General features: G+C 41.6%; 1 protein-coding gene across 9 annotated transcripts in view; it reads right to left on the minus strand.

The window, feature by feature from the left end:
• Fhos (Formin homology 2 domain containing) overlaps positions 1 to 22,987 on the minus strand; it is a 256,586-nt gene extending 233,599 nt beyond the window's left edge. For 6 of the 9 annotated variants that reach the window (XR_006772912.2, XR_006772914.2, XR_006772909.2 and 3 more), the window contains exon 1: positions 16,828 to 22,986. Coding sequence is in view for 4 of the 9 variants with exons in the window: in XM_069334410.1 (XP_069190511.1) it covers positions 16,828 to 22,905 (6,078 nt within the window). In the remaining 5 variants the exon portion in view is untranslated. Of the gene's footprint in view, positions 1 to 16,827 lie in introns of all 9 variants that reach the window. The other 3 variants (XR_006772910.2, XR_006772911.2, XM_045743098.2) reach the window with 2 other exon arrangements.
• Positions 22,988 to 24,636: the final 1,649 nt, after the last annotated feature.

A 24,636-nucleotide genomic window follows, 5' to 3' on the forward strand; every position in this document is an offset into this window, starting at 1 on the left:
TTAACTTTGATAAAAACACAAAAAGTAATTGTATATCTTTTAAACAGAAGAAATCAATGTTTTAAATGGCACTTATGCTATTGTGACATTTAATATGTATTAAAAAGGGATAAGCAGTCATTACTGATAACATCAAATAAAGCATAACTAATCTTCTATAAGATATATATAAATTGAGTTTTTATATTGCTAATGGAAGAGATTTAAGCGTCATAGGACAACCCGTCTCCTCTAGCATGACAGATCGCATGTTGACATATACATCCACTAAGGCCAAAAACTGTCAGACTAAATATCTTGCGGCCCGCAAAATTGACATGTGCCTGTGTAACCCTTTCCACTACCGCCCACAGGATGGGTATGGGGTGCACGATAAATGAACTAAACTAAAATGTCCCGTTTTCTATTCGCGGGTTCTCGGTTAGAATAATTTAGTACATCAGTTTAGTGACGTTGATAGATGGAAACTACATAGATGGAAACTACATAGATGGAAGCTACATAAATGGAAGCTACATAGATGGAAACTACATAGATGGAAGCTACATAGATGGAAGCTACATAGATGGAAGCTACATAGATGGAAGCTACATAGATGGAAGCTACATAGATGGAAGCTACATAGATGGAAACTACATAGATGGAAGCTACATAGATGGAAACTACAAACCTACGAGTCACTGAGGTGTCTAAACAAGCATCTTCAGGGCCAGAGTGGTCTTTATGTAAGGGGGAACTGACGAAGAACTGACTGAAGGTAATTTAATGCACAATTTGAAATATGAATATACTTAAAAGAGAGGAGACAGAGAGAACAGAGATATTACATTAAGCTATAAAATGCTCAAAATCCGAGGCATGGAGCTAACGCTTGACCCTGAAGGAACATCTAAGTATACACACACACACACACACACAAGAACGATAAAATCTTTATATGATCCGTGTCGTCGGAGGTGCGATATACCGGATAATTAATGGTTGAATCGAGATCAGAAGCCAAAGCTCACCTTCAACAAACACATACGATGAAAAATGTTAAAATAATGTGCTCTGTAGTGTAGTATTACATAAGTATACATACGAAATAATGAGCTAAATTAAAGCATGTGGAAAAGAACGGCGTTTGCTTGGCCAAGCTCTTAATCAACTCTCAAAGAGACGCGTTCTTCCCTGGCTCCTAGCCACTTTGACCACTACCTTCACCCTGCTCTCACTACAGTACCACTACTCTCACCAGACTACCACTACCCATCACCAGACTACCACTACCAATCACCAGACTACCACTACCCATCACTAGACTACCACTACCCATCACCAGACTACCACTACCCATCACTAGACTACCACTACCCATCACCAGACTACCACTACCCATCACTAGACTACCACTACCCATCACCAGACTACCACTACCCATCACTAGACTACCACTACCCATCACCAGACTACCACTACCCATCACCAGACTACCACTACTCTCACCAGACTACCACTATTCTCACCAGTCTAACATTCTTGTACCAACTTCACTCTCTATATTTCTCTATCCAAGCATAGCGCATATAAAGTTACTAGCTCAGGGGTTCAGTATCTTATCTCTCACTGCTCACTCTACCTTGTCTATGAAGCTCTGGAACTGCTCCTGCCTCTCCTCTTCCGCCTGACGCAGGATCTCCATCTCTTGCTCCTGACGAATAATTCGTCTGAGTCTCTTCATCGCCAGACGATACACCTTCAGGTCCTCAAAGGTGGTGTCCGGGCGGCTCACTGCTCGCTTCAGCATCTTTTTGAGTCTCTGGGCTTCAGCGTAATCCTTGGGTTTTATATCCAGAAGGCGCAGAAGGCGAGGGGACACCCCTGCGTGCTCTCCACCCCCTGAGGCTTCAGCGTCACTGGGGGAGTCTTCACGTCGATCAGGGGGTCGACATCGGCGCCGTATCTGCTTCTGTTGCTCCTGCTCCATCTGTAGATAGCGACGGGCAGCTTCAGGAGACTCAGGCAAGTCGAAGTGAACAGTCCGTCGAGCCACCGCCCTCGGATGCTCGCCCTCATGACTCAAAAAATCCAGATTGAGAGAGCGTCGATTGTGGTTGAGTGCCGCAATGTCGCTTGCGGCGCGACGATACATGACCTGCGGCCTCATAGGTTCCCTGATCACCACGGCCTCCTGCGGCCCCGCAAGATCGAGGTCGAGCGATAACCGATTCCGGGCCCTCGCTCGGACATGGCTAGGTCCGTGGCGCTGTATAGCCAAGATCAAGTTGGAGTCCCCCTCGTAAGGAGACGGCCCCGTGTCTTTAACATCCCGGGCGTCCGCCAGGAGGAACTTCATCAACTGCATCGACATTCTGCCACCCGCACTAAGACACTCACGCGCCTTCCTCGCACACTAGAGAGCTATAGACAGGTAAGAAGGTCCGGGGCCCCGGATATAACACCAGCCGCTGGCAGCTGACGCGAGGGCAGTGACAGCGCGCTGTGCCCGGCGGGGAAGAACAGCAGCAGCAGCAACACCCGGATAAAGTTAGCGTGTGAGGGGGCACCGCTCCCGCACCTCGCTGCCACACGCACGACCACCCCCCCCCCCCATGGGGCAACCCCCCTCCCGACCACATGTGCAACTAATCTCCTAAAACATTTAATCATATTACTACACGTATTAACACAGTGCAAACTTAATTATCCTAAAAGACTTTTGAACCTTCGTGATGTTTTAATATATATAAAAGAAGAGATACGATGAATATACTGATGATAAAAATGGTATGATGTTTGGGTAGAGGGCAGTATGAGCCGATAACCCGTGCAGGCGTCTGTCCCCAGGACAATCACCCAGGAAATCCCAGCTGCCACAGCTAGCCAAACCTGAATGAAAACTTATATTGTTCACATTTATTAAAGGTCTCATAGTTCTATTAGAAAGCAATAACTCTTGGGCCCAGACGACAATCCTACTTTGAGAGTAGGTGTGGACTCTCCACAGTACGACATTTTTTCCGCAATTGTGGCAGCATCATGGCACATTCGTTGCCAACACTCTGATAACGATGAAATCAAATATTTGCTTAAATTGTAACTCCATGCTTTTACAATATAAATATTTCAAAATAAAACACATAAATAATTCGCCTTTTATGTTATACTCCACGTTATTCCCCTTTGTATAATATTAATCACTTAATGATTTTTAGGCTATTGACATTTTATTGTGTTGGCAATCATGTTAGAACTGACAAAAAAAATGCAGTGTATCAGGTAGGCTGAAAAGGATTTCCACTTCGTAATCAAGAATTGCTTCATTCAATACAAAAATTTAGGATAAAGCTCCTGAACCCATACATACAGGTTTACATAATAAACTAAAAAACATATAACACAAATAGAAATAAGCTAATACACGTTCAGAATTAAGAGGTTTAAATGTACTTTTGAATCTCTGGAGGGTTATTAAGACCTATCAACGTCAGGAAGGTTATTAAGTAATGTGGAGGAGGCAGACACCATACACAGATTCATATGTAGATATGATAGAGCCCAATAGGCTCAGGGATCTGTACAACAGTTGATTCCCGGTTGAGAGGCGGGACCAAAGAGCCGAAGATCAAACCTCGCAAGCACAATTAGGTGATTAAGGCCTATGAACTTCAGAAGGGTTATTAAGGCCTATGAATTTCAGGAGAGTTATTAAGGCCTATAAATCTTTTTGAGTGTTATTAAAGCCTACAAAACCTTGATAGGCTTTTAAGGCCTATCAACCTCTACCAGCTTATTAAGGCCACCACAATAACACCGCAAATTACTAACCAACGAGCGCCGAGTCTCTAACAAAAGTGATTACATTCATATAACACATATTGGTCTTACAACTTAATTAAGGTGAATTTCAATAATTGTAACCTATTTTAAAACTGAATTTTGGGTGGATGGTTCAGAGTTCAATTCTCGTGGCAGAACAGAAGCATTAAGGCAACGTTTTTCTTCACCTGATGCCTCTGGTCACCCGAGAGTTAGACAACTGTCGTGGGTTGTGTCCTGGGATAGGTCGGTAGTTGAGGCATTGAGCGACGTCGATAAACCTAATAGGCTTCCTGTCGCCTGACTGTTGGAAACCATATATCACAATTTTCACACTTTTCTTATTATAGACCTCGACTATATGATCGTTACCCGCCCCACACTTCATCGACGTTAAGTGACATTCTGTATCCATGTATCTGTCATATATATAGCTAAATACCATTATACAAAGGTACAAGAATTTACCCGAGAGGCACTAACACTAGTGGCCTCGACGAGGACAGGAAGCCGGGGGCTTGCCAAAGGTCCCCGCCATTAAGGTTGAGTGACGTTGCGACGCATGAAGACTGTAATCAACTAGTAAAGTTCCTTAATGCTCATCACAAATCATAAATAATTATGATATAATTGTATGTTCATTACCGTTATTGTAGCCTAAACTTTGCGGGGAGGAAGATTTCTGACAACATAGGTCCACCCACCAAGGCAGGACGCCGGGGCGGCCATACTGGGACCCTCCCGAGTGTGAGACAGGCCTTATAGGTTGTATAATACTAACCTGAATTTATACTATCCAGTAATTAATCAGAAAGTAGAATAACTAGAATACTTGAAATCAATTCTGGTCTACATTCCTATGGCGGTGTTGCCGAGGACTCATATATTTGCCTTATATGTTGTCTAGTGTTGAACAGGAGACATCTCCCGTCACACAGGGTGCAGTCGCACCTCCTCAGATCTCCAGTATCAGCTCTTGATACTGGTAATGGCTCAAAAGGGCCACCACTTACGGGCTATTCATGCCCGTGCCACCTTTTGGGTGGCTTAATCTTCATCAATCAATCAATCTGTCTAGTGTTCCTCAGGGCGTATCTTATCTTCTTGAGGTTATCTTGAGATGATTTCGGGGCTTTTTTAGTGTCCCCGCGGCCCGGTCCTCGACCAGGCCTCCACCCCCAGGAAGCAGCCCGTGACAGCTGACTAACACCCAGGTACCTATTTTACTGCTAGGTAACAGGGGCATAGGGTGAAAGAAACTCTGCCCATTGTTTCTCGCCGGCGCCTGGGATCGAACCCAGAACCACAGGATCACAAGTCCTGCGTGCTGTCCGCTCGGCCGACCGGCTCCCTAGCAGGACCGGCTCGGCGTAGGAGCAGCCAAGAGGCTTTCCATTCACCTGGGCTCTAGGAGACTCGAACCCTTGACCCGACGCGTGTGAAGTCGAAGCTCTATTGACCGAGCTATTGAGTAGCATTAATAAGGAAAGTTATTAACCACATATAAGAGGCTGCTCCTAGAATTAAGACCAGAATGGTCAAATTATATCTTGAAATTAACTAAACCTAAACGTTCAACAACTGACTGCATAGCTATCACGACCCTTGAGACTAAATAAGGTTCTTCTCCCCAGTGTAAGAAATGGTAAGAAATCGGCCTTGCCAATAGATGTCTAGGGGTATAATTACATCACTGTATAAAAAGGAGAACAATATATTTTGCTAAGGGGAACAACATAACAACAATTAAGTGTATAAATAGTAACCAAAAATATTTATCAGCATGCAATATAAAAGGAAATTAAGTACCGAGACATGAGCAATATCACCAGAACATGGAGTAATCAACAGTAATTCTCAAATCATCTAACCAGATAATTAACATTTATATGGCCTAAAATAACAGTGACCAATGACTTAGCTTAAAACACAACTGGTCTCGACCGCAGCCGCCACGCTACTGCCCAGGCTTTGGTCCGCAGGCCAGACGTCGACTAAACGTCTACCAGGAAATCACCTAACAGTCCACGTAAACATTGTGGAAATTCTAATACCACAAATGCAGCACTAATAATTAAACATTGTAAACTAAAGAGTAGTAATTACTGGTATAACATTCCATACAAATATATGGCCACCAAACATGAGAATAAATAAAGATAAAACTATAGACACTCGATTGACAACAATCACACCGGCCATATCCAAATATGGTCACCCGCCTACACGGAGTAACTACAGCGAATTCTAACACCAAAATACTTCACACACACTACACAGTCCACACAGCATGCTATGTTATATATATATATACAAATTCTTGAATCATACAACTGGACGCAATATTAATTTGAGAACACGTCAATAAAGTAATATGTAATATCGAGAGTCATGGCAGAATCTTAGTAAGATTCGTGACAATAGCCTAAATTCAAATAAAATTTAAATAAACTAACTCTAAAGTTATGTGGAATCAATTTTTTTATAAACTATACATTCCACATCTTTCAATGATTAGTAACACGTTTACCACATATCCGCGTAGTTTGTCCACGTTAAGGACAATTAGAAAGTAGAATTTTATACTATTTAATTGGAACAAACTCGAAAGGGTTTTGTATTTATGTTACTAATAAAACCTAATCTAACCTAAGGCCTAATATACACTTTCTGAGACCTAATATTGTACAATGATGACCAGACCACACACTAGAATGTGAAGGGACGACGACGTTTCGGTCCGTCCTGGACCATTCTCAAGTCGATGTATATATTGTACATATATGTGCTATACAAGGCATTATTTTCCCCGACTATAAAGTAAATAGTACTAAATTCTACTATTTAATTGTCTATTACGTCAATATATATGTATAATGGTCTACATAGTTACACAAAGAACGATCCAAATAAGAGTATGGGTTGAATATTGCTGTATATAATATATTATATTCTTGTTTATAAGCATCATTTTAGCCTAGTGTTTACTAAGCGCGGCTATTGCGTCTCGTGTGGTTAATTACTGTGTTGTGTGAGCGTGGCGTGCCAGCACCTCTACCTTCTCCTCCTCGCTAACCTGTGTGTTGATGTAAACATGTGTATAATATTACTAGAATTGTAATTCCCTCTTTAAATTGTTGCAACATTCTCTGTATCAGAATAACCATGTAACCTGCGAATTATAATATTATTACATCTATGTTTCCTTTCGCAAAACGAATACAAATACGGCGATCGAAAACAGACTCGGCTACACGAAAATGGAAAATAAATTCAATGATTGAAATGAACGGATTTTCAAGCGAAGGGTTTACTGTTAAGATTCAGCTACTGGGAAGCAGATGTTGCAAGTAGCACGGGCTATGGTGAGCCCATAGTGTACTTACCTGGCTCAGGAGCGGAGCTGTAAACTTGTATAAGACTGAATATAGTGTTTGAAGTGCACATACTATCGTTCAGACATTGTCAGGGTAGTTGGCTGCCAAGGACCAGACGAGAAAATCCACTGCGCTTAATCGCCCAAGCTTACCTCTAAATATCTACTAAGCACAGAGTAGGCTTCGCAGACCTTAAGCCCCATAACTGGCTTCCTAATGTGGGGACCCACATGCTCCTCTGAGACGTAATTTGTGGCGCATTTCAAGGAGTCATTGTATTACCTTTTTTTTCCCCCCGTCTGTAGCTTCGTAGTTCACTTTTCTGGCACTACACTGAATGTTGAGAGTTCTACTGCTCATCTTCACAGTGTAATTAGCTCTATGTTCAGCCCGTCCTCCAAAGGTTTTCCAACGTCAAGCAACTGGTCTAATAATATGCCCTCTCCTAATTAACCAGAGGACCCAAAACAGAAAATGGGTCAGTACGTCACTTTCGCCAGCCGCTTCCATTTTCTAGTACGACGATTTTTGGCCATAAATAGAGTATGCTTCAAAATACGACGCTCTATTAGGAGGACGGATTGCTATGTTCTGTGAGGATTTTTACTGCTCATCTTCGCAGTGTATACACTAAGTATATACTGTGGATATTCCTACAGCTCCTCGTCAGTGTATATATTTACTGAACTTTTTCTTTTATCCTAAATTTTGTTGCGGATTTAAAAATAAAAACATTAAATGCATTCGGGTATTACTTTACCAGAATGTACTTAATGATTTACTGTTCTGTTCCCAAGCTAAATAAAAATATGAGTATTGTATATGGAATATGAAGGTAGCATAATACAGCATACAATATGAAGCACAACATTATACAGTAGTAGTGTTAATAAAGGCCACACCACACTTTGTTACTCTCTAGACTCTTAAGAGTCAAGGCTATGGTGAGGCGTAGTCTAACCTACGACATAATCTAAATCAAATATAGGAATATAAAGCTGATCTAAATCAAATATAGGACTTGGTAAGACACAAATATATTCTACGACAAGATATAGCATATTGGAATGTTACCTGAGACGGAATAGGACAAGATGCACTCTATTCTATGATATTTTGATATTGATAACTATATCTATATCAAAATTGATATTGTAAATTGAAATTGATATTGTAAATTGAAATTGATATTTTCACATAACTATCCTATGACAGTACTGTGAAAATTACAGTCTAGCCTAGGATAATATTGAGAAAATTACAATCTATACTAGAACAATGATGAGATCACTACAATCTATCTTGAGACAGTACTGGGAAAATTACAATCTATCATAGAACAAGAGACAGCAAATCAATACTGATATGAAAACTCAAGAACAATATTATTTTCTCGATAAGTTGTTATCATAATGGGCTGTGTACCAGATCATCCATACACAATATTATTAATGCATCATAAATCTATGTATCTATGTATTTACGTATGTAGCTTAGCCTAACATTTTAAAAGCACTACAATCACCTTCTGTGGTTGTTCAATAAATCTCTGAACTGTATGTTTGAAAAATCTTTCACCCTGTCCATGGAGGACAGAAGAAAATGTATATATTCTAGTTAGCATTGTAAATGTGTGGCCACGTCTGTGGTTGAAAATAATAATAATAATAAAAACACAATATTATGTATTTTTCGGTGTTGGGTTTTAAGCCTAAAGCCTATCAACCTCGAAAGCTTTATTAAAGCCTATTAATCTCTGAAGGTTAGTTAAAGCTACCAGTATAACTTACTGACCAACCAGAAAGTAAACTTTAGTCGTGAACATATTTCAAACCCAAAGTAAACTCAAGTGTATACAGAGTCTCATACGCGTATGACAATCGATATGAACTCCTATTATTCAATTGAATATTTAAAAGTATAACTTATGAATTTAGAAGGAAGATTGATTGACGATTGATAACGATTAAGCCACTGAAGAGGTGGCACTGGCATGAATAGCCCGTAAGTAATTAGAAGTAAATTAGAGCCGGAAATATATGCTTGAGTCATTCCAAATAACGGGCCGGTGGCTGGCAGCATTACGAATAACACTCCCACGGGCGTGGTTGGCAAGGAGCCTGGAACCCCTAAGAGATGCGTAATAGTTGAAATGTTAACATCATTTAATACTTGCTGACTGACCTCTGTTTATTTGAAGAAAACGAACCACGCAAACATGTATTAAACTCATGTCCAACACCAATTGATTTGTTCCATATCAGCTCCTCTAACATAAAACATTTTTAGCTTTAAGCCATTTTATGTGAGCTTAATTTTATGTTAGTCCTGAACATAATTCAGGACTATTTTAATCTTGTGTATGTACACCGAGAAGCAGGTACGTACACTTTGTGGTGTATGCCTCATGTAAAGTCTTGTTTATATAATTTGTGTAAATTATACTGGACACTTTAAATATTGTAAAAATGGAGAGATCTTAAGGTTTTATTGTCATAAAAATGGTTTGACTTTTTTTTAGCAAGGTTGCTTTGAAGTCCAGACATGTGTTCTAGATGACTTACCGTCGAACAGTCAACACAGCTGCAGGGGTCGTCGGAATTTTATATTATAGCAAATATTTATATTATGGGCGTGTGAAAACATGGTTGCGGCTGAAACAAATTACTTCAGTCAACAGGGATATATATATACTAAAACGTGATTATCTAAAGGGATATATATATATATTTGCAGGTAAAAGCTATACTTTAGTGCATACAGATAATTTCCTACAGTCTTGGACTTTGATCAAAACTAGTGCACACTCTGTGCAACTGAAAACTGGTGTGATGGGTTTATTAACCCACTGAAGGGCGTTAGACCTCAAGCCCAACACCAAACTACTCTGTTTCTCTGAGTACCTTACCTTGAGGTTACCTTGAGGTGCTTCCGGGGCCCGGTCGTCGACCAGGCCTCCTGGTTGCCTGACTGATCAACCAGGCTGTTGGACGCGGCTGCTCGCAGCCTGACGTATGAGTCACAGCCTGGTTGATCAGGTATAAAACACAGTTCTTACTTAAATCTTGAAAAACGCTCATTGCTGGTGATGTGTGTCCGTTGTACTGGAGATTGTCATGGATGGGTATTTATATAGAGTTATAGACAATGAACATTACTGGTGCTAGAATTGAGCCCTGTGGTAATCCACTAGTAATATTTCTCCAGTCTGATACATGGCCGCTGATTACTGCTCTCATTTGTGTCAACAAATTTTTCATCCGTGTCTCCCTGTCGCCCCTCCAGTATGTTCCACTACAACCTCTTGTGTGAGATTCTCTCGAAAGTCTTTTTCACAGATCCAGATAAATGCCACGCGTCTCTTTCCTGTAAAATCTCTGTAGCTCTATTATGGAAAGGAAACTATATTTGTTAAACAGGATCTTCCTGTTCGAAAACCATAATGTATGTTATTATCTTATTTTTCTCCGGGTGTTCTGCCAATATGATTTTAATTATTTTTTCTATCTTTTTGAGTACAACATTTGTACTATACAACAAGTCTATATATACAACTTTATATATATAACTCTCTGCTACCATTGTTATACATTAGAACCATGGTTCTTCTATGTACCCTATGTGTATGAAGATGGAGTAGGTTGTACGGAGATTAGTTCTATTGCGTGAATGTGCTGAACCCTCGTTTCATTGTCCATGAAAGAAGTCAAATAAGTAAAACACTTACATAGTATGCCCTTGATCAGATATACTTCTTTATTATAGTTCCAAGCGTCTTGGAGTTGTAATGCATAATACCGTATTATTTTAAAAGACCTTGTATAAGGTATACACAAATTTAAACAAGCGACAATAAGAGCTGAATAATAAGGGAATAAATTATCGCCCTATCCGCGTTAACTGCTGACTTCGTGGCAACATTTACAGTTTATAGTCACATTGCTAATCTTTAGTTCTTTTTATAACAAATTATAAATACATAGGAAAACCTTGATATATGTAAATTTTTACCACTCCACCAATATTGGTATAAGGTGCGGATGTCCTATGTAAAACAGCAATCGGTCAATTGGTATATATATGCTGATTTTCAATCATTTGGTGTTGAGGTTAGGCCTATCAAACCCGGGTGGGTTGTTAAGCCACCACAATAACTTACTAATCAACCAGCAGGTATATTTTAGTCCTGAAAATCTTTCAAAACTAAATGAAACTCAGTGTATATACCGTGAAGCTGGCTATACCTTTCTGTATACATGAATCCTTGAGTGATTTTTTGATAATACACTTTATATAGAAACTATTTTCTGTTGGCGCAAAGAAAATTATATCGTATACTATAATAAACGTGAAATGGGCTTATCCAAGAAACTTTCCCCTCACACCCAAGGGAAGGATGGAGACGACCACGTGAAGGAATGCCTACCCTGGCACGGACAGCTGGGGCGAGGGGTACTGTTGGCCTCGTCTTGGTTACACCGGTGAGCTGTGCCAAGCTGCGCCTCTACTCTTCTCTGTCCTACTGACACAAGAAACAACTGCCAGAGTCTGAATTGATTGTTTTTATAATGTAAATTTATGGCAGTTGTTGTTCTTGTTAAAGATTTGCTACCTAGAACAAAAAGTTCCAAGTAGCACGGGCTATGGTGAGCCCGTAGTGGACTTATTGCAGTTGTATATTTGGTAAATATGTGTCCCGATCGTTCGGGCGTGTTGTGTCTACTAATCTAGCAAGGCTTAAGCTTTTGGGTCCCCATGACATCATCTTCACCCGTCTGGTATATGGGTTCCAGCAGTCACTAGGCCCTGTATCTGCTATTGACGCTGATTTTGTTATGTTTAGTATTAATCCGTAGAGATTTTGGCTTACCTAGTTTCCATTTGTATTCGATTTGCAGTTAATTAATAGTATAGAGCAGCTCAAGAGTGGGATAGACCTCTTGAGCCTAACATATATATAGGCCGCCAAGCAAACGTCAGGCCAGCCAGAGGCCTAGGGGGCCATGCAGGTATATCCCTGCAAAACACAAATACATAAAAAAAACATTTCTTGGTTCCCGAATTATTTGGTTTATTATTCGAGCTTTAAAATAAAAGTAATATTTTTTTTTGTAGTGAGAAAATACACCTTTAAGTGTATTTCACAGCGAATATAGTTTGATTTTACCCTAATCCTAAACTTTTTTCTGGGGTTTAACATACTGTCCAGTTATGAATTTATGCTGATTAGTGATTTCGGTAGTTGTCAGGACTTAATGAATTAGCACTTAACATTCTGTGTAACAATAATGTTCGATTTTTTAATAAACTAACTTTTAATTAACTGGATCGTAAGTCTGACACTGTTGATGCAGTAATGCTTGCTTAATTCATCATCTGATAAGTTTATATACCAATATGCAGTTAAGAGTGAAAAAATAGAGTTGTGGGAGTATTCTTTATCTGTGCCCCGCCATTCAAGTATCATACATACCCGTCTGTCACCAAGAAAGGTAATGAGAATCTTGCTCTTCTCAAAGCTGTCACACTTGAAACAATTACCTCCCCCATAGAAGATTTAAGATCTCACGAGTACTGTGTCTACACCGACGGCTCAGTCCAATCTTTTACTGGACGGACTGCAGCAGCATGTAGGTTTTATAGAAATAATATTTGCACAAAGACTGTCAGTGTCAGGTTAAACAACTGGCTGACCTCCACACAAGCAGAACTAGTGGCACTATAACTAGCTACCAGTACATTAATAAACATTGGAGGAGGAATAATATTTTGTGATTCAAAGTCTGCTCTTCAAGCAATCGAAAACTTCTCCTGGAAGATCGACAACAAGACCCTCATACTACCAATTATAAATGATCTAATCGCTGCACAGAGTAAAGGGTCTCGAATCTCCTTTGTATGGATACCTTCACACATAAATATAATCCATCATAATGACATAGACATTGCAACTAAATTAGCGTGTAACAAAGATGAAGTTGAATTAGATCTAGGTATCCCCATCTCTGCTGTCAAAACTGTATTGGTCCAAAACTCAGGTCTGATAGGAAAGAAATTACTGCCTCCCAACGACATGAAAGTACTAGTATTAAAAGCTATGATTTGTTCAGGTCTGAAACCAAAATATCTATGGTCAGCACAAAACGTCCACCAAACTGTGCGACACAGTGGTTGCCAGGATCAGGTTGGGTTACCGTTACCTGTGGCAGGTGGCTACAGGTGACGGATCTCCCAATCCTGAGCACTCCAGTTGCAAACTCTGTGAGCAGGAACTGCGGCACGATCTCCCGCACAACATCACCGAATGCCCAGTTATTAGACCTTTCAGACCAGTTGGCATGAGGTACCTGGAGCTTTGCAATTACTTTATTCACTCTCGTATTCTTGAGGATATCCTCATATTACACCCAAAATTTGCCGGTGCAGGCTACTGAACATATGGCCCTGTATGACTAATCATCCTGCGAGATGGGAACTTTTAGTATCACTGCTGCCTTATTCACTCTTGTGTTGATGATGATATCCTCATAATGCACCCAGAGTCTGCCAGTGCAGACTACTTATCACATGCCTCTGTATGACTAACCATCCTGTGTGATGGGGATTTTTAGCATCACGTAGCTAGCTTTTTGGCACACACTGTACTCCCCTTCATATAGTCTAGGGTAGCTGCACAAATGCAGATGTACCTAAATGTGTTAATAATAACAAAAAACTATTCTTTGAATGATATAGCAATAAAACATTAGGCTACATAAGGCTAAATCGATCGCTTGAATGCATTAGGTGTTGCCTTTCCCGCTCTCTGATGCTGAGGGAATAGTAATATATCTCTCATTAGATAAAGAAGAAAAGGCTAACCCCAAAACACATTCTCGTTTTCGCTCACATCTTGTGTTTAATTGACAGTACTGTAATATCGTTAGAAAGATTAGGTTTCTTAAGATTGGGTTGGGTTGGGTTAGGTTGTGCCGTCATCGGGGAGATGAAGTTTTCATGCAAACTGCTCGTACCATAGAATGTTTTATCAAATCCGGATGTGATAAATCTCGTTAACACGATATTCTAATATTAACCATAAAAAAATAATAATAGAGTTGTTTTTTTTTAAACTCTATTGTGCTTTTTCATGTTGTTTTTGAACTTTGTGCTGTGTTCAACCCTTCTATACAGTACATTAATTTTCTACAATTTGATATATTAAAGTCAGTGAAGCCAACACTGAAGTTGAAAGTTAATGATGCATCTATAATAATTTAGGACACGATCATCTTACATTACTTCTCGCAGTAGTTCAGTGAAAACATGTATGATCAACCTCGTAGCCTTCATTTAAAACATTATTTCCCCTGTTGCACCTATTCTTAACCACCTTTCGTTCTCCCAGTATCTTGTATAAGGTGATCATATCCCCAATGCTTTTGGACTCTAGAATTGAAAAGTAGAATTCCCTAAACTTGTCTTCATGGCGTTGTCTTCGTAATTACAGAATAATACTAGCCGTCTTACAAACCATATACTCTTTCAAGTTAATTTTGTGCTTCAGTTATGGGTTCTTTGACGGTGCTGCGTATTCTAACACTGAACTAACATATAGAGGAGAGATCACATGAGTACTATTCCCACATTCAGTGATTGCAGGACTAATTACATCCAAAATCTAGTAAACGGAGATGAATCAAGCCAGAGTGATATGCAATACTGCGCATGGTTTCTGGTTTCTGTCGAGACCTTGAAGCTGTGCCAAATTTGACGACAGGCTGACCCAGAGCAGAGCACTTCTAGCTTGATTCTCAAACTATTCCTGTAGGGACCACTAGCCATAAATTATAGAGATATGTAACTTTGTTAGTTCTTAACAATGCATTCATTATTAACTAATCATTAGAAGCATGTTAATTAGTAACTAACATAACTATTAATATTAAATAATTGCTAACTTCTTTATTTTCAATTAATATTAACCAATTAAGCGGCTCAAAATTTAGTGAAACACCAAATTAAAGTTTCGAGAATATTAAGATGTGAACCAACTGCATCTTTAACTCTAGTTTACATTATTATGTAACTTTTGATCAAGTGCGTATTTATTTATTTCCATCAGATCAAGTGCGTAATTTCTGTCAGTTCGCTAGGCTTCATTGAGACAAGAGTTTTTAAATAATAAAAACTGACTAGTGTGAAACTGAATTTCGAAACAAATATATCCCAAGAGGAAGAGGTAGTATAAGGAAATATATCCTTGGATATATTACAAGATTTGTCCCATAGGATTACATTGGCTACATTAGAGAGAGAACAAACTAAATTACTAACCCAACAGTGGTTGCGCTTCAAGTCTTCAAGACCTAACCAACTGACATAGTTCAGAATACAGAATTGGGGATTAAAAATATTACAAGTTGCCGGCCTAATTCTCTTGAACAAGTTATGTCTAGATTCCTAACAGTTTACAATTAAATATCTTATCTCTAATCCCCTTGTTCACGAGATGTCAAAATATTTCACCCGGAATTTTCTAGTACCCAAAATTTTAACTAAACCTCTCAAGTTTGCTTATAGTAGGTCACGCATGATCTGTGCAATTATGCACTTCTTGCAATTGCAAATCTCTTGTTGTTGCTTCAACACAGTAACATTATTTCACGGCCACTGGAAATATACTTAGTTAAAAAGACACTGCAATCCAGTTCCTGATTTCATTCGTGAAAGACCATAATACGCTCAATATACCGACGAGTTTATATATATATATATATATATATATATATATATATATATATATATATATATATATATATATATATATATATATATATGCGGCAGAACGCGGCAGACGTTTTTCCTGTCTGCTGCGTTCTATTTTACACGATTTGATATTCGTTCCAGTATTAAAGATTACTTTATACTAATAACAATTATAAAACTTCAACGTTATTAATCACATTATATATTTTCTTGTGGTTTCGTTCCATTAATGAGTATAATATATATATAAATGTAATAATTTTCCCTGTATATTAATGTAAATTTAATCTCCAATTTTTGTAAATCATTTAAAGAAAAATAAGTATAACATTCAGGGGTTTTAAAGATCATGTTCGGTAATAATGAAACACTTGTTCACTGAGAATTATAATGTAGTATTGCCTTATAAAACTTATGTATATATGATTTATATTGTATTTTCTTAAATAAAAATAAAAAAAAATTAATGAGTCAAAATTTTACACAAATCTCAGGATCATAGACATAACATTTCAATACAATTTGTGTTGTACAGCCATTTGCGGGAAGAACCATAACCATGTACAGGCGAGGAGTCACAATAACGTGGCTAAAGTATGTTGACCAGACCACACACTAGAAGGTGAAGGGACGACGACGACGACGTTTCGGCCCGTCCTGGACCATTCTCAAGTCGATTGTGGACGACGAAACGTCGTCGTCCCTTCACCTTCTAGTGAAATTGAAATTGAAATAAGTTTATTGAGGTAAAATACACACAAAGGGATGAGGTAGCTCAAGCGTGTGGTCTGGTCAACGAACCATAACCATGTTATTATCTACTTTAACAACAGGTTGGGCAACTTGCAGGGAGGGGGGGGGGAGGTCTTAGGGGCAGCGAAAGACATAATGGTTTCCTTACCTGATCTTCAGGAGACCTCTCGCTGTTAAATCCTCCGTCGCCACCACTATCACTCCTCTCGTTCAGTTTGCGATCTGATACACTCGCTTCACTGTCGTCACTGTCTTCCGTGTCACTAGAGTCACTATCACTCTTAACAGGCGACCGCCTGGCGTCAAGTTTGGTAAGTTCCTTGGTACCGAAGGAGATCAACTCGTCACTGACATTGCCACTAACGCATACTTCGGGAGACTGAGGTCTTTGATCTTCCCTCAAAGGCGAAATACGAGTTGTGTTTTGCTTCTGTTCCTCTTCACTGGACTTGTGTAACTCTGCATATCTCATTCTTCTGATGCGTCTCCTCCTCTCGAATATTTCTTCGTATTGTCTGTCGGATTCACTGTTGCTGTTGACTATTTGTGAGTCGTGGGAGTGGCGGGAAAGGGTTCGATCCTCGTCTACCTGGCTACTGTCTCCCTCAAGCCTTCGACTCCTTCGCTGTCTCCTCCGGGCGAAGATCTCCTCGTAATCCTTGCTGTTGACTTCGTCCGCTTGGGAGTCACGCGTCTGGCTGGTGTCTTGTGTAGGCCGTTGACGTCTTCTCACCGTGGGAGTGGCAGTAGTGGTGGTCTTACCACCCGTCTGAGACTCTCCGTCTCCACCACTTTCCTCAGCCATGCGAGTGCGTCTTCGTCGTAGTGAGTTTTCCTCTGCCTGTGATTCTTGGTTCTCCGAATCCTCCAGTCGCTTGCTTCGTCTTTTTCTCCGTTCACTGACCAATTCCTCAAATGTCTTGAGCATGTTAAAGCCTTGGAATCCACTGGAGACTTCTGGTGATTCCTCTTCCTTGTTCCTTTCATCTTCCCTACGCCTTCTCCTTCGTACTGGCTCCACCTCTCCTTTTCCCTCCTCATCAATATTTTCTTTAGATATTCTATTTCTCCTTTCTCCTGTTTCCCGTCTACGACTCCCATAATTTTCTTCGTCATCTTTAAAATATTCTCCAGTCTGAGTCGTCTTCATTACGTCATCACTGGCATTAGCATCACACTCACGCGTCTTAGAGTCGTTCACCTGACTCACTGTGTCTTGGGAGGTATCTTCTCTCTCCTCCGGTGACTGGTAACTGCTTCGAAGCTCCAACAACTCATTGATTCTCATCAGCCTCGCCAGAGCAAGTGGGCTGATGGTGCTGTGTAAAAAAGTGTCTTCAGAAGCCTCGGGAGTTTCAGTAGTCGTGATTTCTGAAGCAGTTTCTGATGCCTTGGAAGAAGCCTCGAAATCCTCTGGAGGAGTTTCAAGATCAATAACAGTATCAGGACTGTCTATACCACCTTTGTGACTGTTAGAATAGGCGTCGGGGTCGACTACGGCAAGGTTGGGTAGGTCGACAGGTTCACCTGCAGCAGCAACGTGAGGGTTCGAAGCAGCGTGCTGGGTGAGCTCCACGACTGGCTGTGACTCGGACACTTCTGGCGCCTCGTCCACTGGGTTTGCCCAATCACTGCGTTTTCTTTCAAGTTTCTGACGTTCTAATTCCTCAGTCTCGCGTTCCTTCCTTCTCCTCCTCCTCCTCTCCCTCCTTGCTTCTGCCTCCTCCACCGTCTCCTGGGCTATATTTTGGTCCTGCTCAGTGTTTGTTTGGGTCTGCTTTAGTCTCTGTTTCTCTTCACGTCTCCTCATCTTCCTCTCTCTCTTTTCCTCTTTTCTAATCCGTTCTAGTTCCATGGGGTTATTTGGTTCCTCCTCATGGTTTCCTTCATTTTCTTGCTTTGTACATGTATCTTCTCGTTGCTTTATTCTCGTTTCCTTTTCATCAGCGATATTTGTTTTTTCTGTCTTATTTTGCTCGACCGCCACTCTTATGTCTGCTTTATTTACGTCGTGGCGACTCACGGTGCTTTCAGTATCTATTTCAGCCTCACTTGACTGTTGTTGTTGGCAGGTGTCTTCATCTTTTTCATTTTCCGTTTCATATTTCGTTTTATTTTCCCTTTCTCGTGTTGTGTTATCACCGTGACGTGACCTGTCTGAGTGCTCACCCTCTCCTCTGTACCTATCTTCTTTCCTGTGTTTGATTTTCTCCTTTTCTCTTTTTCTTCTCCCTTTCGCCTGTTCGTCGTGTTCGGCATCACAACGTTCGACTTGGCAGCCGTGGCCTGGCTCCGTTACATCAACTTCTGTTTTTGTGTCATCCTTCAGGGCGGCGGCCTCATAGTCAACTCTATTGTCTACCTTCTTGTTGAAGAGTGTGTGGGTGGTGGTGACAGGATCAGTTTCCAGTACCCAAAGCCTCCCTTCCTCTGCCCCTTCTGGACTCGCCCTATGGCCAGCCACCGAGTTTCTGACGTCGTGGGGACCATCGTCGCCAGTCTTCGAATCGTGTTGTTTGTGGAGGTCTTCCTCGTCACTCTCGCTGCCTTGGCTCTCCAGGCTGGGTTGAAGTTCTGGTGCGGTCTTCTTTTTATTTAATGCCTTCTGAAGAGAGAGGATTTTGTTCCTTTTCTGTGCTATGAGATCCATTAGGACTGCCATCTCGTCTGTCTTGCCTGATGTGGACGGGTTCAGGCTTGTGATTGCCTCCTCTTCCTGTGTAGTTTGCTGTATTACTGTATTTTCCCTGTGTTGGGAGCTGTCTATGTCTGTAACTTTATGGGAGACGGCCTCTGTCACACATGTCTTTTCATTGTCATTATTTTCGGTTTTGTCTTGTACTATGTCTCCGGTATTATCCTTAGGGAATAAGTTGTCTTGACTTTTACTGTTATCAATGTTGTGCTTATTATCTACTTCCGTTCTCAGTTTCCTTCCATTATCGGTGAAACTTTCGAGTTCTGTTCCTCTAGTTTGTTTTCCTTCACCTTCGTTGTGCGTCAACATCAGCGTCTCAGTATCTCTCGCCTCATCAAGTTTTTCTTGGGTGTCATCTTCGTTGTGATTATGAGAAGTTTTCTCGATCTTGTTCTCATCATCTTGTTTACTCCAGTCTCCCTCATTCGTCTTAGTTTTCTTCTTGTTACGTTTATTGTGTTTTCTGTTCGTTGGCTCTTCGGATTTCTTTCTGTCTCCATCGCAAGGAACTCTTTCGTCTTCTGTCTGTTTATCCAGAAGCATCGTGGTGGCTGGTAGAGGTTCGTCTTCTGTCTGTTTATCCAACAGCATCGCGGTGGCTGGTAGAGTTATGTCTTCTGTCTGTTTATCCAGAAGCATCGCAAAGGCTGGTAGAGTTTTGTCTTCTGTCTTTTTATCCAACAGCATCGCAAAGGCTGGTAGAGGTTCGTCTTCTGTCTTTTTATCCAACAGCATCGCGGTGGCTGGTAGAGTTTTGTCTTCTGTCTGTTTATCCAGAAGCATCGCAAAGGCTGGTAGAGTTTTGTCTTCTGTCTGTTCATCCAGCAGCATCGCGGTGGCTGGTAGAGTTTTATCTTTTGTCTGTTTATCCAGAAGCATCGCAAAGGCTGGTAGAGGTTCGTCTTCTGTCTTTTTATCCAACAGCATCGCAAAGGCTGGTAGAGTTTTATCTTCTGTCTGTTCATCCAGAAGCATCGTGGTGGCTGGTAGAGTTTCATTTACAGGGCGAATTTCTATCCCTTCAGATCCAGCCGGTAACTCTTGGCAGGTCATTTTCTCACTGTCAGAGCATTTAAAAGATGATTTCTCTTTCTTCATTCGTGTTTGGTCGTGTATGTCATCAGGATCTGGAGCTTCAGGGGATACTTTGGTAGTCACATTAAAGTTAATGTTATCGTTCATCACATCTTTAATTCCACTTGCAACACAATCCCCGGCCGAGACGAAGACATAGTCGTTATCATTAGTCTCGTCATCATTGTAAGTGCTCTCAGATATACAGTTCATCGTCAGTGCTTCAATTCCTATACTTTGATCTACCTGGAGGTCCTCAGTAAGACCCTTTTTAGTGGTTAAGTTGGATACACTGTTCTTAGGGACTGATATACTTGCATGAGTATTTATGACAGTTGCGTCCTGTACGGGCGGAGGAATGTCGACTTCATGACCTCTCGAGTTGCTAGCAATGTTGGTCTCATCTCCAGAGATGCGATGAGATGGTTCGGATTTTGATGATTTACAAACATCACCGTCCATACCTAACTCGTTACTAGTTGTGTTTTCTAGTTCGGTACTTACATGTGGTTCCTGGGTCATTTCATCCTTTCCGATTTGGTGAGCCTTCCAGCTGGTCTTGGCGCAGTAATGATCCATCAGGTAGCCAGACATTTCCATGATTTGAGACGTGTCTAAGGACTCGACCACCTGAGGCTCGCCTTGCGTGACTAAAGCCTCACTACCGTCTCGACTCTCAGATTTGTTCAACTTTCTGTTTCTCTTCTTTTTGGGTTTTCTGGATTTTGGTTCTAGATTTTCAGACGAAACTCCGTCTGTGATCTCAACGGGAGTCGAGCTGGTTGTCGTCTGAGCTGCTGAATGTGACTCGTGCGTCGCACTGGGCGCAGTGACGCCAGAGACGTCCACACAGACCTGCTCGAGGAGCTCCACCTGACCTCTTGACATTACTTCACCGGTGTTGTTAGCGAGGCTCTGGAGCAGCACGTCCTGGTTAGAGACAACTCTGTCCTCACTAACATCATTCTTTTTATTTGAGTCGTTTTCCTTTACATTTATGTTTTCCTTGACCACATCACCGACGAGGCAAGGTGCGCTGTTCCGATTCGAATTACTTTCGCGTTTGGCTTTTGTTTTAAACTTGGCGCCTTTACCTACTTCGCCGACGCTTTCAGTGACGTCATGTGTAACACATGACGGCGAAGGTGTGCTCAGCTGACCAGCGCTTGTTTTCTCAGCTCCAGTGCGTTGCTTCTGAGAGAGAGCTGACATTTGTCTTGCATCCTGTTCTGGAGGATGAAGGTTGTCGTTCTGGCTGCTGACTGAGGCTCGTTTACGGTTTCCTGACTCGTATGAGACAGGTCGCTCGTGAATCGACGGGGATCGTGACGCTCCTGGACGGTGGCTTCCTGTAAGGATCGCAGCGCTCTCTATGACCGGAAAGTCCTCCTCTTCCAGTACAAAGTCACTTGCAAGGACAGTGTTGTCGCTGCTTTCTTGATCACCATAAACGTATTTCGTATCGTTTGGGATGCTGGTCGTGTAGCTGGGTGGAGGCCTACCTGGCTTTATGCGTTTTTGAACGAGTGTGAACCCATCTTCGTCCACACACGGAGGCTGTGGTGATGAACGAGGACTGAGGGATCGAGATATTGCCCCTGGCCACTTGCGCCACGAACCAGGTCGTTTCGATCGAGAAGGAGCTGGTGAATTGGAGTTTCGGGTGTTGGGGGATTGTGAGGGTCCCTGAGGATGCTGACTCCCTTTGGAATCTTTCCTGCCGCCTTTCTCACGGCCCCAGCCTCGCCCCCTCACACTGCCTCTTCCTCTATCCTGCGCTCTATCGCCATAGGAGCTCTCTCGTGCCTGTGGAGACGATTTGGACACTGTAGATGTCGACCATCCACCTGTCAGCGTCGCTGACTCTGGGGAAGCTTGAGAGGCAACTCGACTCTCCTGTGTTGGTATTCTTACTGGGGCAGAAGGTGCTTGAGCGGATACAACAGGAGTTGAGGAAACCGGTGTTGGTACCGGAGTTGCTGGAGACAATTTAGAGCGCACCTGAGCAGTTGGGAACGATTGTGTGTCCACTTGGGTGGAAGAGGATGATTGTTTGTGCACCTGAACGGCTGGGGATGATTGTGTGGGCACCTGTGCGGCAGGAGAAGTTCGTGTGGGCACCTGAGTGACAGGGAGTGAGGGGAATATCTCTGACGTGCTCGAGGGTGAGTGAGAATGCACTCTAGGAGTCACTGATGGTTTGGGTGGCAATGAGGGTGGATGGGAAGTGACAGCTGTGATACCTGATTGAGGCAGCGACGCCGCCACTGTGGTGCCTGTTAATGGCAGCGACGCCTCCGTAAACTGCTGTGCCGTACGATCTGTTGATGCTCCCAACAAGGCCGCAGGAGCTACAGCCTTTGTGGCATCCTCCTGCGGAGCTGGGGTGGCGGTCCTGGTGCCGTAGAAGGCCCGCACCACCACATCACTGAACAACCTGACCCATTCCTTCATGGTGATGGGTAAATGTGACGGTGATGAACACTCCTCACGCCACACTCCTCGTCTCCCAGGACCCTCACGATAACTGGCCAACTCTCGCTCGCACAACCACAATAGACGACGGGCAAACGGCCAAGGTCTCTTTTCTCAATTCTACTCACTCCTTCTTCCTTCGATTAGGAATGCCATCAACGCGCCATATTCTCCCGAACCCTGGAGTCCACCGACCCGCTCATACAGCCACAAACACCATTTTTGCCCGAACGACTTTCCCATACCGCCACCGGGCGACAAATGTACGACAGCCAAGGTCGACACAGACCCACTTGCGGCAGGTCGTCCAGGGTACTGATGCAATGCCGGGAAACAAATGTTGCCGTGACCCCCTCCATTGATCTCGCCGTAAACACCATCTCATTATCACTCAAATTGGAATAATATTTAAGGAATATTAAGACCAACTATTTCCTTGCCGAAATAAAAACATAAAATAAAATAATTTTTGAGGACACTGAACAAAATTACATACCTTCGTGAGTTTTAAATAAAGAGGTTAACAACCCAAATATAATACTTTAAAATAAAAATATAATTTGTTACTAAAAAGAAAAGAATAATCTTTATTAAAAGACCTATATTTCCTAACCTGAAACTCTTCAGAAAGTTTTAGAGAATGTCGTCAGACTTGAGGAGCTGTTATGGTCTCAATGTGAGAAAGGCTTCACCTACACTCTCTAAGATCACATCACATCACAAGTTACCATTAGTATCCACTAATATTCCTACAAAACATTAACAACTTGTATAACCACCAAATTCAACAAGACCAATTCCAACATGTCTTGGAGGAGACAAATTGGAGTAAGTTTATCGACATGACACAATACATCACACAAGGAAGGAGTAGCTTAGGCTATTGCTACTCACTGTTAGTACAACACTGAAGGATAAGGAGGCCCGCAGCCTCGTGGAGGTCTCTCGAGGCCTGAACAAATCCACAAGGGCCGTGATGAGGATTCGAACTTACGCCCGGGATGATCCCAGACGCTGCCCTTAGTCGACTACGCCACACGACATGGCAAAAGAATTGCAACCGGGAGTTCCACTGGCGTCATACGTGGAGGTCTCCCGAGGCCAGCATCTGACCTCCCAACAATACAACCCACAACAGTTGCCTAAATCTCGGGTATTTATTTATTGTCAGGTGAACATTGTATTATGCATTGCAGTACGTGCTGTATACGTTGTATTATGCGATGTATGCATTGTATTATCTCATGCATATATTGTATTATGCGCTGTATACATTGTATTATGCGATGTATGCATTGTATTATGCGTTGTATGTATTGTATTATGCGCTGTATGCATTGCAGTACGCGCTGTATACATTATATTATGCGATGTATGCATTGTATTATGCGCTGTATGTAATACATTGTATTATGCGATGTATACATTGCATTACTCGCTGGATACACTGTATTACACGCTGGATACATTGTATTATGTGATGTATGAATTGTATTATGCGATGAATGTAATGCATTGTATTATGAAATGTACACATTGTATTTTGCTCTGTATACATTGTATTACGCGCTTTATACATTGTATTACGCACTGTATACATTGTATTACTCGCTGGATACATTGTATTACGCGTTGTATACATTGTATTACACGCTGGATACATTGTATTACACGCTGTATACATTGTATTACGCTCTGAGTACATTGCAT

Source organism: Procambarus clarkii, chromosome 31, assembly GCF_040958095.1.
Source record: "Procambarus clarkii isolate CNS0578487 chromosome 31, FALCON_Pclarkii_2.0, whole genome shotgun sequence".
NCBI classification, from domain to species: Eukaryota; Metazoa; Arthropoda; class Malacostraca; order Decapoda; family Cambaridae; genus Procambarus; species Procambarus clarkii.